We start from the raw sequence: 15032 nt of genomic DNA, 5'->3' as shown, positions 1-15032 counted from the left end.
AGCCTCAGCTACTTAGTGAGGCCCTTTGCAACTCAGTGAGAACCTGTTTCAAAATAAAGAATAAAAAATAGAGCTGGGAGCCGGGCGTGGTGGCGCACGCTTGTAATCCCCGCGCTTGGGAGGCAGAGACAGGAGGATCGCGCAGGTTTGAAGCCAGCTGCGCACGCGCTGGCTTAGGAGACCCTGTTTCCAAATATAAAATGTAAAAATAGGTCTGGGAGTGTAGCCCGGAGGTAGAAGGGCTTCCAGGAACCCCAGTACCACCAAAAAAAAAAAAAAAAAAATAGAGCTGGGGGTTATAGCTCAGAGGTAGAATGCCCCTGGGTTCCATCTCCAGTAACACAAAATAAATAAATAAACAAAATAAATAAATCTTTACATATTTATTAAGTGAAAAGAGATTAAATAAGAAACAACCCAACTGACGGCCATTTTGGATTGCACACTTCCCTTTCACAACTCATCCTAACCTCGTCTGCCCCTCACCAGTCAGCCTAGGGCAGGAGCCTTTTCAGCCCTCACCCCTCCGCTGACGCTGCACTGCCAAGCTTGCCAGGCCCCTCCTGAGGAAGGCCAGCAAGCAGTGGTGCCTCTTATTTTCTCTGTGGGTAGCATGTGACAGTGATCACTGCTCCTTCCTCTAGAAACACTCGGGACCCTTGTGGCCCTGGCGTAGGACCAAAACACAAAAGAAATGGGTAGAGAGGAGACCTACAGAGAAAACAAGCAAAATGCAACTCTACCATGGAAGCCTGTGAGTCTCAGGTGTCTGGGGAATTTTCAAGACTCTCCTGGTTACTCTGAGCACTGCTGACTCTCCCCAAAGGAGTATGAATTGATCAGACAATGGAGGACACACCAAAGATCAAGAAAGGCAGCCTGGACACCATACTGAAAACCCACTTATAAAATACCTGAACTGCTAATCCCATAACCCAGAGATAGCTAAATGGGAGAGATATCATCTGGTCAGAGAACAGAGGTCATACAGAAGAGCAATTTCCTCGAGCACTATTCGCCATCTCTGAATAGTCCAAACAGGAGACACCTATTGAGAAGATAGTGAAGCCCATCAGGACCCAAAGATGACCCAAACACCCTAAATCATCTTGTCACTACCAGATGCCATCGTCACCTACCTCTTCCCGCTGCCCCCCACTAGCAGAAGAGCTGTGAACCCCAAAGGAGCCTCTCTCGCATCTGGGATGGCGGCATTCTTCCTTGAATGTCTACTTCTGACTTTCCGGAATAAGCTCTGTCTGGTCTCTGACTGGCGTGTGTTGAAATTCTTTTCTGCCATGTAGGCCAAAGAGCAGGCTGGTCCCGAATTAATCAAGCGTCCCCCAGGACAGCCCCAGTTCCAGAATCTCCTCCAACAGCTCCAGCTGCTGCTTCTCAGTCTCCTTTGAGGGTTGCTCTTACCTTGCCTGTCCCTGAAACATGGACGCTCCTGAGTTCTGGCCTAGGCCCACTTCTGCCTGGCCCCCATTTCTCTCAGGGAGCCAGGCTCATGTTTTCAACTGCCTTCTTGCCAGCCTTCAATGTTTCATAATCTCTTCACACTCAACATTTGCTTGTCTGAACGTTTCTCCTAGGCCAGGGTGACTTACCCCAGAGAACAGCACCACATCGACATAGCTGGCCATCCAGGTGCGCCATTCCTCCCTCCCCGACATCTCAGCCTGCACACACTCAATCACACTTCCTCTTGACTCCAGCTCCGTCTCCGCCACCCCACGTCCAGTCAGCCCACGGCTCCTTTCCCCTTCATACTCCCACAGTGGCCACCAACTTCCAGTCTCTAAACCACATGCCACTCTCAACATGTTATTTTTTAATCGACTAAGTAAGTAATTGGTACTGGGGATGGAGCCCAGAGTCATTCTACCTGTGAGCTACACCCCAGCCTTTTTTTTTTTTTTTTAATTCTTTGCTTTTGAAACATGGTCTTGCTAGTTTGCTGAGTCTCATTAAGTTTCTGAGGCTGGCCACAAACCTGCCATCCTCCTGTCCCAGCCTCCCGAGTACTGGGACTAAAAATGTATGCCCCAAAGTGGGTGCCACTTTGCATTTAAAAATATCTTTTAAATACAGCTGGGTGTGGTGGTGCACGCTTGTAATCCCAGCATTTGGGAGGCTGAGACTGGAGGATCGTGGTTTGCGGATAGCCTCAGCTACTTTGTGAGGCCCTTTGCAACTCAGTTAGACCGAGTTTCAAAATAAAAAAAATAGGGCAGGGGGTGTAGCTCTCGGAGGTCCAATGTCCCTGGGTTCCATCCCCTGACCTGAATATATATATATATATATATATATATATATATATATATATATATATATATGTGGTACTGGGGTTCCTGGAAGCCCTTCTACCTCTGGGCTACACTCCCAGACCTATTTTATATTTTTATTTGGAAACAGGGTCTCTTAAGCCAGCGCGGCTGGCTTCGAACCTGCGTGATCATCCTGTCCCTGCCTCCCAAGCACGGGGATTACAAGTGTGCACTACCACGCCTGGCTATATATATATATATATATATATATATATATAATTTTTTTAACACAAAATCTATGCAGCTGCTCTGTGGCTCGATATCCTTTAATGATATCCATGTCTTCAACCAAAGTCAATGTAAGATGGCTTTCAAGGCCTGTCATGATGACCTTCTGCAAACAGCCTCCCGACACTTCTTCCCATGCCTTGAACAAGCCAAGTTTTCCCTCACACGCCTGAGGGAACCTGCTGTGCCTTCTGTCTCGAACATTCTTTCCTTTCCTCTAACTCCCACTAACATCTTCCTAGACGTAGAGATAAGGAGCATCCATAGCAACCTCATAGTGCTATGAGGGGGGATGTTTGTTTCACACTGGACCAGGCTCAGCACTGTCCACAACTGTACATCTCATCTGCCACTAGCACCCAGCCAAGACCGTCCATAGCCAACATCTGTAGCTCAGAGTCCTGCCTCCATCTTTACAAAAACTTTGTATTCTTCCAAACTACCATCCATATGACAGCCATTTTCTTTCCTCTTGCTTTGGCTGAATCTTTGGAAAATATCTGTTTCTTAGTGGCCTAATCCAATTCTCGATGTACCACCTAGATTTCTTTCACAAATATTAATTTTCCTCTAAATGTTAATGAACTTTTCTTCTCTATCCTTAGACATACCAACTCGTCATCAATTTAGATTCTACCAATTCAAATTTTGCACATATTAAACTCAATGACACTTGAGTAAAAATTCATTCATCTCATCTATTCAGTTTTATTTTTTTGCTAACAAGGATAGAAAACTCTTAAACTAAGATTCATAAAATCCAGGGCGCACTTTACACATTTCCTATTTTGAATTTAACAGATAATTTTTACGAAATGGAATGCTCTTATAGATATGATACTTCTCATTAAAATACGAGCCATGGGGAACTGAATGATTATATTACCATATCTTAGTCTATGTATTAGGATCTATACAATAAAATTTAAATGCCTCTTGATTTTCAACTCAAACTAGTTCAAATAAATTAAGATTTACTCTATCAATTTCTTTTTTGTTTGAATCTTAACTGAGAAGTGTTTTACTCTGAACAGGTCCCCTAAGTAAACCACTGTGATTGGTAATAAAGGGAGGAGCCCTCATGGTATCGTCTACCTTTCATGAAAGTCCCCTCTAAGAGAGCACTGAGCTCCCTAGAATGCCTTTCTTATCTTGAGGTGGCCCACATTCGCTCTTGAATGTGTATTTTTCCCCCTTTCTCCCAAATAAACCTTTGCCATGTCTGACTGGCACCTGCTGAAAATTCTTTTCCATCTCTCTAGCCAAAGATCCTGTAGACCGTGAGCTGAGGACTCACCTGGCACAAAGAAAATAAGTTGCTAAAGAAATTTGAAAGGCAATTTGGTCTGATGTATCCCTTCCCTTAAAAAATATACATGTAATTTAAATTAATATTTATATAAAGAAGTAATGATAAATAGAGAAGCCGTAGATACATATAAGGATGTTCTGGGAAGGTTATTTGTACAGGCAATACCACAAATAGGGAAGTGTACAGTAGCTGACTAATATTTTGTGTTTGCTCCATTCTAGAAATCATTTTCAGTATTTTATATTTGTCATTATAATAATTCTATGAAACAGGCACCATTGAACTCTTTCTTTTTTTTTTTCAGATAAAGAAATTGAGGCACAGGGCTGAACCTGAGAGTTGAAATCAAACAATCCAAACTCCAGAGCCAGCTCTAAAAGCTGGCATTAAGGTTCGAAGCCAGCCTCGGCTACTTAGTGAGGCTCTCAGCAACTTAGTGAGACCCTGTTTCCAAATAAAATATAAAATAGGTCTGGGAGTATAGCCCGGAGGTAGAAAGCTTCTGGGTTCCACCCCCAGGACCACACACCAAAAAAAAAAAAAAAAAAAAAGTGTTCGTGATAATGTGGGGAAATGTGTTATTGTGTCTAGCTAGAAATACAAACATAATCATAACACCGGGAGTGGTGGCACACGCTTGTAATCCCCGTGCTCGGGAGGCGGAGACAGGAGGATCGCGCAGGTTCGAAGCCAGCCGTGCGCTGGCTTAGGAGACCCCATTTCCAAATAAAAAATGTAAAAATAGGTCTGGGAGTGTAGCCCGGAGATAGAAGGGCTTCCAGGAACCCCAGTACCACCAAAAAAATAAAATAAAATAAAATAAAATAAAGTAAGCAAGCGCTGCTTTTTGGATGGCTAAAAACTGTCCTCTCCGCCCCTCCCCCACCTAATTCCACCACAACTTTTTTTCTCTAGGTCTCATTTCTCCCACTTTTTACTTCTTATCCTTTTGTTCTCTTTCCATTTTCCTTTTTTCTTTCTCCTCTCCCATTTCCCTTTCCCCCCTAAGCCTGCTCCACAAATGAAAAGCTCATGAGCCGAAAGAGAAAACTGTCAGCCTTGGCTGCTGGTAGACCTTTCCCTCTGTTTTCTCCCCAAGGTGAGGACACATGAGTGTGTGTGTGTGTGTGTGTGTGTGTGTGTGTGTGTGTGTGTGTGTGTGTTAGCCCAACAGTGAGGCATTTTCTGAAAAATAATAATGTCTAGCATAGTGTTCCAGTCTTCCTAATGGCTTCTAAAATTGCTGAAATAAAATTCGTTGACTTTAACATTTGAGGCCACCCGGCTGGCTGCCCATTCTAGGCTGCGGGCTGCCCAGCAGCCCCTGTTCCCTGCGCTCACTCTGACTCCTGCAGGTGAAGGAGGCCCGTGCTGCCTCTGCTGTGCAGACAGCCCCGCCTGTGCTCCCTTTTCCTTCATCCAGGCCCGCGCTTCTCTTTCTAGCACAATGCTGCCTCCGGATCGTGGGTTGTCAAGGGGTCAGCTCTGTGCTCATGAATACATGGCTGCCTGGCTTGGGGGACTCATCTCAGGCCACCTCCATGGTCACTCCTGATGTCCACAGAGAAGTGGCAGTACCCCTCCTCTCAAGGGTGATGTGAAAAGTCCCCTCTGTTCCCAAGGTCACCCATCACCCCACTGGATTCAACTGAGGAAGGTCAAGGTGATTTTTTTCCCCCTAAATTCTAGGCTTCTAACTTAGATTGGTTACATAGTGAGAAAAAACGTTAAAGTCATCTAAATTCATTTTTTATGTTTTCTATTGTTTTCTCTTTACCAATAAATTTATCTTTAGCAATTTATTCTAGTAATAGAATAAAGACAATAGATATAAAGCTAGCAACGTTTTTTTGCCACTTTCTCCTCAAATCTTAGTTCTTAAGTATCTTGTAGTGAGGACCACTGGTAGTCTTAAATATATAAGGTACCTAATGACCTGGGAGGCTGAGGCAGGTGGGCTGCAAGCTCAAAGCCTGCCTTAGAAGCTTAGTGAGACTCTGTTTCAAAACTAAAAATGAAAAGGGCTGGGAATGTAGCTTAGTGGTAAAGTGACCCTGGGTTCAATTCCCGCCACAGCAGTCAAACAAAATAAAAACATAAGACAGCTAGCGCGGTGGCACATGCTTGTAATCGAAGTATTTAGAAGCTGAGACAGGAGGATTGAAGGCTCAAGGCCAGCCTAAGCTACTTAGTGAGGCCCTCTGCAACCTAGTGAGATCTTGTTTCAAAATAAAGAATGAAAGATAAGGGCTGGGGGTGTAGCTCAGAGGTAGAATGTCCCTGGATTCAATCCTCAGTACTAAAAAATAAAATAAAAAGTAAAGAGTAAAAAAATAGGGCAGGGGGTATGGCTCAAAGGTAGAATGCCCCTGGGTTCAATCTCCAGTACAGCAAAAAAAAAAAAAAAAAAAAAAAAGACAATTCCTGTTTCAAGATGTGCTTGCTTTTCTTGCACGCCTTTATCTCTTCAGACCTGTCCTATTGCTGGGGTTTCTTACCTGGTCTACTGACCAGAGAAAGCCTTCCCTTTCCTTCCTTACTTCCTGAAGGCAGGCTTCATAAACATGCCACTTTAGTTTCCCCTATTCCCACAGAAAAATAACACATTTTTTTTTCTGAATGTAAAAATAACCCGTGTACATTACCAACAAGCAAATATCAGGTAATCCCTAAAAGTGTGTGCAAGCAAGTGACAATCCTCTCACTCTCTCACCACCCAGAGCTCCTTGTGGTGACGAGTCCATTGGGTTGTGGGGCTGTTGGAGCTCCGGAGTCTCCCGTGACAAACTGACAAACCTTAACTGCGGTGACTGTGTCCTCCCCGCTGCTCCTGGTCAGGTTAGCGCTCCTGGAGCCCCACAGGTCCTCATCCTGGCCTCCCTTCGCGGCTCTGTCTACAGCACTGTCTCCTGTGACTGTTCTTACCTTCTTTCACCATCTAATTCGCCGTCAGGTCAGAAAGTCCAGGGAAGCTTTTCACGCCTTACTGATGAGCATCCCATGATCCCATGTTCTCTGTACTACGTAATTCAACTGTGAAATCATCTCCTTCTGACACTACTAACATCTTCCCACCTGGACCTCATGGTGTCAGGGGACAGGGGTGATGCCCTGGGCTTTTCTAGAGCCTACAGTCAAGGCAGGCCATCGGTACCCAGCTGTCGGATACAAGTAAATACGTGGTTACTTGAGTGGCTTCCTTTTTAGTAAAAGTTCTTACTCAAGCCAGGCGTGGTGACACACACTTGTAATCCCGGCATTTGGGAGGCTGAGACAGGAGGATGGTGGTTTGCGGACAGCCTTGGCTACTACTTAGTGAGACCCTTTGCAACTCAGTGAGACCCTGTTTTAAAATAAAAATAAAAAGGGCTGGGGGTGTAGCTCGGAGGTAGAATGCCCCTGGGTTCCATCCCCAGTACTGAAAAATAAAAAAAAGTTCTTACTCCATCCTTTAAAGACTGAGTCTAATATTTTGTAGTTTCCAGGTCTAGAGATTTCAGATCTATGGACCAGTGATAATTTACATGGATATCCTCAAAAGACTCCCCTAGAAAGCATTACACCTCATCCCTGTGTACTTAGGAAGTTCAGGTGCCAATCGAGATGAAGATTTTCCCCAAGAGAGCTCTTTGGTTCCAGCACAAAATTGTTGAATCAGCAACAATGAACATTATTTACTTTTGCGCACAAAACGATCTCCCCTTTTCTGTAATCACTCCAACAGGCCCACCCAGTTGCTGGCCCCTGAAATGATAATGCCTCCTCAATCACTCCTCCAACAGCCAGCTGTCACTGAAGTACCAGGTGATAAATATCTGTTTGCACCGTGGGTGCAGAATATTTTAAAGGACTTAACAACAGTTCCGTTCCAGTCCTCTAGAGCTCCATGGTACCATGGGACCGTATCTGTGGACTCCAAGCCAGAGCCCACGTGGAAGAGACCTGGCTGAGGGAGCTTTACTTACTGCCTGTAAGTCACTGCCCGTTTGCAGACCAGGAGCTATTGGTGTGGATGTGAAAAGTGCTAACCCACCGGGGCTGCGGTCTCTGCTCACCTCTCGTCACATTTGATCAGAATCACGCTGTCTGTTCCGATCCCTAAGGCCGCAGCTCCCTTCTTGAGAGAAAAGTGACTCTGGAAAATAAAGCATATTTGTAATTAGTCCCACACAAGGACAAGATCTGTTCTTTCTTCTGTGTGTGTGTGTGTGTGTGTGCGCGCGCGCGCCACTGGGGATTGAACCCAAGGACATACTACCCCTAAGTTACACCCCCAGGTCAACTTTATTTTCTATTTTGAAACAGGCTCTCTCTACAGGCTCTCGCTAAGTTGCTGAGGTTGGCCTCGAATCTGAGATTCTCCTATGTAAGCCTTCTAAGTACTGGAATTATAGGCATGCACCACCACGCCCAACACATTGCCACGATTCTCAAAACAGAAGCATTTCAGGGTCCTTAAATAGTTCCCCAATGTCCTACATTTATTACCACCAACTACCCCCCCAGAACTATTAATTTTGCAGAACTAAAATTTTGTACCCACCAAACACCGGGTGTGGCGGCGCACACTTGTAATCCTAGCATTTGGGAGGCTGAGACAGGAAGATCGCGGGTCGCAGACAGCCTCAGCTACTACTATGCTTCCCAGGCTGTCCTACAGCTCTGTGCTCCAGTGATTCTCCTGGCTCAGTCTCCTGAGTAGCTGGGACTACAGGCGTGTGCCTCCGTATCTGCTCGTAAGTTTCTAGGTTTTGCTAACAGTCAACCTAAGGGGTGTGAGAAGCTAACTCGTTGAACATCCCCTGATGATTAGTGGTGATTTTTCATGGGCCTATTGCTTGTTTGAAAGGTCCATTCAAGTCCTTTGCCCATTTTTGAAGGGTTTTGTTTGTTGTTAATGTTGGGAATTCACTTGAGAATATCGAGGAGAGATTAAAAAAAATGGCAGAATTTCTAAGATCTGATACTTCAGCACCCAGAAACTCCAAGCCAAGTTTACATAAAAGACACAAACACACCAACAGCTATGGGTCGGAAGCTCTCAGATTACGCTCCCAAATTCAGAGAAACCGTGTACACTCAAGCCAGAGAAGAAGTCAGCCTTAAACCGAGCACTCTTCATCCTGACATTGTTGGAAGGGCTATCTGTTGTTCAGGAGACGAGACCTAGTCTGGGGCTGGCTCAGATACGAGATTATCAGTTACTGGCTAGGGCAGAACAACTTGTCTTCATGGAGGACTGGTCAGGATGACAACCCCTGCCCCGTCTTTACACTTTCAGTGATTGACTCTGGGGAGGATTCTGTCTCAATGACTGTAATCACGGTGCCATTTGGAGAGCTGAAAACGGCTAACCTAAGCCCAGCTGTATCGCATCTGCCGATCAGCCTCTTATTATTAACTACAGATCATTAAACCGTCCAAAAGGAGATCAGCTTCCTGAATTTACATCTCCAAAGAACTGCTGACTGGAATTTTAAGTTCTCCGTCTGAAGAGTACACCGCTCTTCTCTTTGAATGCCCACTTTTGACTCATCTGAATCCTTAAATATGCAGTGCAGTATCCCTTAAGCACAATTATTTTTAGGATGTTATGTCTAATGAATGAGAAAAAAATCACATTTATAACAACGGCAAACAATGTCAACCAATAAAGGAGAGACGCTGAAGGGAGGAGTTTCAAAGCCTAGTGTAGCCAGAAGTAACCAGGAAAGGGCCATTAAGCTCATTTTACAACCTCAGAAAGACAAAGTGGATAATTGTTAGCAAGATCCTTGGAAAAAAAGCTTAATCGGGGGCAGGGTTTGTAAAGATGCATGACTCCCCGACCAAAAATCAGTGTTTTCTCCGTGGTATTTAGCAGAGGTTGCATCTCCAAAATGCTGAGTGCAGAGGAAAACAGTGTTACCCTCTCTGTCACCAGCCGGGCACAGAACAGAGGCCCCAGCTGCCCCGCGGAGCAGCATCAGCGCCTCAAATTATGCCCCACAGTGAATAAGCCCTTGAGTACTCAACTGCGAAATGGCAAATTGGAGCTAAGTAAGAGATCTGTGCACCTGGTCAATGGGAGGATGTATTCTTGTCTGGTCTTTAATGAGAAAGAATAGGGATTCTTAAATGAGGAGCAATTACCCAGCATAATTGATGGCGAAAAACCCAGGCCCAAATAGAAATCTTAAGGACAAGGGACAAAGGTGATATGAAGCATGAAAAAGGAAATTAGGGACCAAACAGTGAGCGTGTGTGTGTGTGTGTGTGTGTGTGTGTGTGTGTGTGTGTGTTTATTTCTTTTGCGGTCCTGGGAATGGAACCCAGGGGCATTCTACCTCCGAGCTATACCTCCAGCCCTATTTTTTATTCTTTATTTGGAAACAGGGTCTCACTAAGTTGCAAAGGGCCTCACTGAGTAGCTGAGGCTGTCTGCAAACTGCGATCCTCCAGTCTCAGCCTCTGGGATGCTGGGAGTACAAGCGTGTGCCACCACGCCCGGCTGAGCCTGTTTATGTTTTCAGGAAAGGAAACAGAGAAATAGCTAAGTCCTATCCCCAAATATCAAGGGACCCATGGAAGCCAGCCACAGTGGCGCTCACCTATAATGCTAGCCCTTGGAAGCTACTAGGACGCTGATTTATCCCTAACTAACCTATATTCAAGACTATTGTAAAAGGAAGGGATGTCGTGTACCATTTGCACAGGTTTGGAGACTTCTTTAAGATGAAAAGAGAACCCAGGATGACACTTAGTGGAAACTCAGAACCTCAGGACTGAGGAGGCCATCAATCATTGGCCACTCAATGGACAACTATTTATTTTCATGGTTTGGGGATTCTGAGAAGAGCCATCTATGCATTGGGAAGAGGTGATCCGGGGCAAAATGACCTGGGCTTGTCGCCTGGTTCTATGCAGGCAAATCATCTCCTCATCTGAGTTATTATTTGCTGAATCTCAGCAATGAAGTCCTCTTAGGGCTGAACCGCTGCGAGAGGTGTAGAAGTGTGTGTGGACTGGTCAGTGCTGGACAGGGGCTCCCAAAGGTGCCACCCTTTGTAACCTCCCCTCCTCCCACCCAGCGAGGAACATCCTCGGGTCTCCCTGGTGGAATTTCAAAATCTTCAAATACACAATTAGTGTCAGTTCACTTTGTTTCTTAAGGTAAATACATGCCGTATGAAGTATAAAGGGGAATCTCACAATTCTACAAGTAACAACAGAAGATCAAAACTCTCCATCTCTGAGTATTGCTCTGGTATGGGGGGAGAAAAACTAAGGAAATAATTTGCCCCGACACATCTCTGACTTCCTGCTGTCCCCAGGCTCCATCTTGCCTCCTGGATGGACTCAGCTCCATTCCCCGTGAAACACCAATGGGCGGCTGGTTAGAATGACCATGGCGGTGGCTGCCACCTCTGGGTACTGGTGAGGGCAGCGCTGTGCTGTTTTTCAGATGCACCTGTTCTCCTCATCCTCCCAGTGTCCGTGCAGCTGGGTGTCATCACTGATCTGTCGCGATTTCTAGCTGATTCCCAAGCTCATGAGCGTTCTCTACCAACCTGAAGAATATTAAGTCTATCCAGTCACTTCTGGGCTGGCCTGAGAGCAAGGGAGAGCCAGTCCCCGGTGGAATGCGATCTCAGGGTGCTAGGAAGGGGACGGCTCCCTCCAGACTCCTTCTCCTTCCCTTCTGTTCCAGGAGGACACATGCTCCCCGAGGGCCAACACTGGACCTAGAGGGTTCACTGCTCTCTCCTCAGGGCCTGGCTTAGAGCAGCACTGAGTGTATAAAGATGGAGAGAGCATGCCATACTGGGGACCCAACTCAGGAGTATTCTACCTCTGAGCTACATCCCAGCCCTATTTTAATTTTTATTTTGAAACAGACCCTCCTTACTCCCTCACGGAGGGCCTAGCTAAGTTACTGAGGCTGGCATTGAACCTGAGATCCTTCTGTCTCAGTCTCCCCAAAACTGGGATGACTGACCTTAATAATTGGGTCTTAATTGCTTACATCCGAGCATGGTTCCCAGGTTCTTTCCTGCAGTGGCAACACAGGTGTGTTGCGGGAAACTGAACTTAACGCGCATTTTTGCTGCCAGCGTTGCCAGCCTACGTTTCTGCCTAGCGGGGAGCATTAATTTTGTGGGGGAGCACTGCATTTCGTGGGCGTTGTCTTTTTCCAAGCTGCCTGGCTCACAGATTTTACTTTTTTTTGTATCGTGCCATCCTTGCTGAGATTTCCTTTTGGAATCAAAACCCTCCCGGTCATATGTGGCAGCCATCTCTCTAAAGCAACGCTCAGAATTCTCCGCAGAAGTTGGCGGGTAGTGATGACGTCTAGGAGACGTCGACATGAGCTGGGCTTAGCAGGTGAAGAGTGGTGTGAGTTAGGGTGATTTGTCTAAAATATCCCACTGTCTGCTGCGATTATAAAGAGCATTTTCCCCCTTGATGAGGATATGCTGCTTCATGGAAACTATTTCTGGAAGAGCTTGTGTCACATGAGGAAATAAAAGGGATGTGGAATCAACCTCAAGGTTTAGACTTTCAAAGACTCAGACCTACAGGAGTGAATTATGAGCCGGGGAATTACTTACCTTCCCTCTAAACCTACTTTCAAGAAAGGCTTCGGAATTCTTCAGGTTCATTTTTTTTTTTTTACCAAGCCTTTCTATCATGGAGGATCTGGGAAGTAGGAATGGGATTCTAGCCAAGGTAGAATCAAATGGCCTCTAAGATCCCTTCTAATTCTGAGATTTTGTGAGCCGATATTTTGGAGGAAAGTAGTCTTGGGACTTTTTAATTCATGGCCTGAATACCATCATCTCATATTTCAACTCCATGATTTATTTACTCTTGTAGCTATACTATTTAAGTTGGTCCCATGCAAGATTAACAAGAAAACAGTGGCTGTGAATGAACAGAAAAATGTATTCACTTATACCCTTCTCCTCAGCGAGTTGAAGCTCTTGTCTGTGTTGGTGGCTAAAATGGATATAGGTATCTCTGGTTTTGTGAAAGTGGAAGAGAGTGAAGGGTCACTTAGAAGACAGAAGGTAAATTTGGCTCAGCCATGAAGAAGAGCAAAATTACTCATCTGCAGGAAAATGGATGGAACTACAAGATCATCTGCTAAGTGATATTAAACGGTCTCAGAAAGTGAAGGGTTGTGAATTTTCTCTCATATGTGAAAGTGAGAGCGGAACTGGGTAACAAGAGAGACTTCAGATAAATGAGGAGAGATTCCAGGAAAATGATGGAAGGGGAATAGGAGAAGGAGATGGTGGGGGAGCAGGGCTGATGAAGGAAACAGTTCAAGTAATGCTATGTCCATACATAAAAGTATCAACACCAACTTCAATAACATTATGAGGAAGAGGAGGGAATGTGCTGGGGTCCAGAGAGAAACATGCCAGGTGCATGTACATGTATGTTTCTCACTTAGAACCTCATTATGATGCATAATTACACGGCACCAATAAAAGTATATTAAATATAAATAGAAAGGGCTCAGTGATAGAACTCCCCTAAGTTCCCAGTATCCCACCGACACACATGGAAGAAAGAAAAGATGACTCTTTCTCAAGTTCCTGATTAGACAGAGTAGACAGCGGTCTCTCAACACCATGCCAAGCTATAAACTCAGTGCTCAGAAGAGAAGAAAGAACCGTAACTCGACCTGGTTCAAGAGATCAGGAAGTTCTACCAGCTCTAGAATAACCAACATGGGGGAAACGGGAGCCCGGACAAGGGGCTGCAGGTGGGTTTAGAGCAGCCGGCCTTGGAGGGGCTCGCAGCCACCTATCCGAGGAGTTGTGCTGGAGGGCTGGAAAGCTAAGATTCTCCGTCTGGCACTGGCTGGTTATGAAACCTGGAGAAGCATTCTTAATTTCTTAAATCCTTAAGACAAGGTTTTTTTTTTTTTAAGGTGCAGAATATTTAGGTACTGCTTCCTATGTCTCTGGTACCGAGGCAAGTGTTTTCTAAGGCTCTCACTTGATTCCAAAACTCTTGTGTTTTGGAACCTGTCAAAGGGCAGGAAGAGAGACACCTACAGCACCTGTGCCTCAGCCATTGGCATCCCCTCTCCCTCCCTCTCTCCTCACTGGATGAGCACAGCCTCCCCAGTACCCTCCCTACAAGAAAGAAGCCCCCCTGTAAGGAGGATTCCTGGCATCTTTTAAGCTGGAGAAAAGGATTCGAGCAAGGACTCGGTAATATTCATTCTTCAGCCTGTTTCTGGAGCAGGTGAAGAGGAAGTGATTGTAAAATGCAAAATGACCAAAGGGATATGTGCCACTGGAGGCCAAGAGGGACTTCACTGAAGGCTAAGTTGTACAGAACAGTCTGGAGTCTGGAGCCCAAAGGACTAGAGATAAGGGCATGTGACCCCTAACCCAGCCTTCAAGGGCAGGACTCACGTGGTGGGGAGGGGAGAGCCCATCTGTCGAGATGGATTGAGTCAAGTGTTCAAGAACACAGAGGGGTGCTTCACATGAATTCTGAAATTCTCCCAGGCCAGTTCTATGAGAAAATGTGTAGGGTTTCCTTGGGGTAGTGAAAGGAAAGAATAATTTAAAATCACCTCCACATTAATAAAAAGCTCATGGTGAAAAAATTTTTTTTTTTTTTTTGGTGGTACTGGGGTTCCTGGAAGCCCTTCTACCTCCGGGCTACACTCCCAGACCTATTTTTACATTTTTATTTGGAAACAGGGTCTCCTAAGCCAGCGCGCGGCTGGCTTCGAACCTGCGCGATTCTCCTGTCTCTGCCTCCCAAGCGCGGGGATTACAAGCGTGCGCCACCACGCCCGGCATCATGGTGAAAATTTGATGATTAAGCCAATCAGTGAGGTGTTGTGTATGAACCTTTGATGTGGCATTTTTAAATACGGTTTCTGTAGCGGTAGTTGGTGCAGGAAGCTCACTGTTTTGGGTGTCAAGAAATCCTGGTTAAATGGAGTTCTACCTACCTGGCTAATTTCAGCCTCTTCAGTTTTAAAATACTGATAGCAATATTTATCCCATAAGGGTGTAAGAATCATATGAGTTTTTAATATATTGGAAATATCTTGTAAAATCAAATAGTAATCAGATCCAGGTATTATACATTAAAAATGAATTGGCTGGGCGTGGTGGCGCACGCTTGTAATCCCCGCGCTTGGGAGG

The 15032-nt window shown here is 45.4% G+C and overlaps 1 protein-coding gene across 1 annotated transcript in view; it reads right to left on the bottom strand.

The window, feature by feature from the left end:
* GAD2 (glutamate decarboxylase 2) overlaps positions 1 to 15032 on the bottom strand; it is a gene marked incomplete at both ends in the record, with an annotated part of 78894 nt that overhangs the window by 48705 nt on the left and 15157 nt on the right. The window contains one exon of the mRNA XM_080717254.1: positions 7926 to 8005. Coding sequence (XP_080573380.1) covers positions 7926 to 8005 — 80 coding nt within the window. The remainder of the gene's footprint in view (positions 1 to 7925; positions 8006 to 15032) is intronic.

The sequence above is a fragment of the Muscardinus avellanarius genome (assembly GCF_963383645.1).
Source record: "Muscardinus avellanarius genome assembly, chromosome: 20".
NCBI classification, from domain to species: Eukaryota; Metazoa; Chordata; class Mammalia; order Rodentia; family Gliridae; genus Muscardinus; species Muscardinus avellanarius.
Note: the sequence above shows the minus strand (reverse complement) of the source record. Positions and strands in the feature narration are given on the sequence as shown.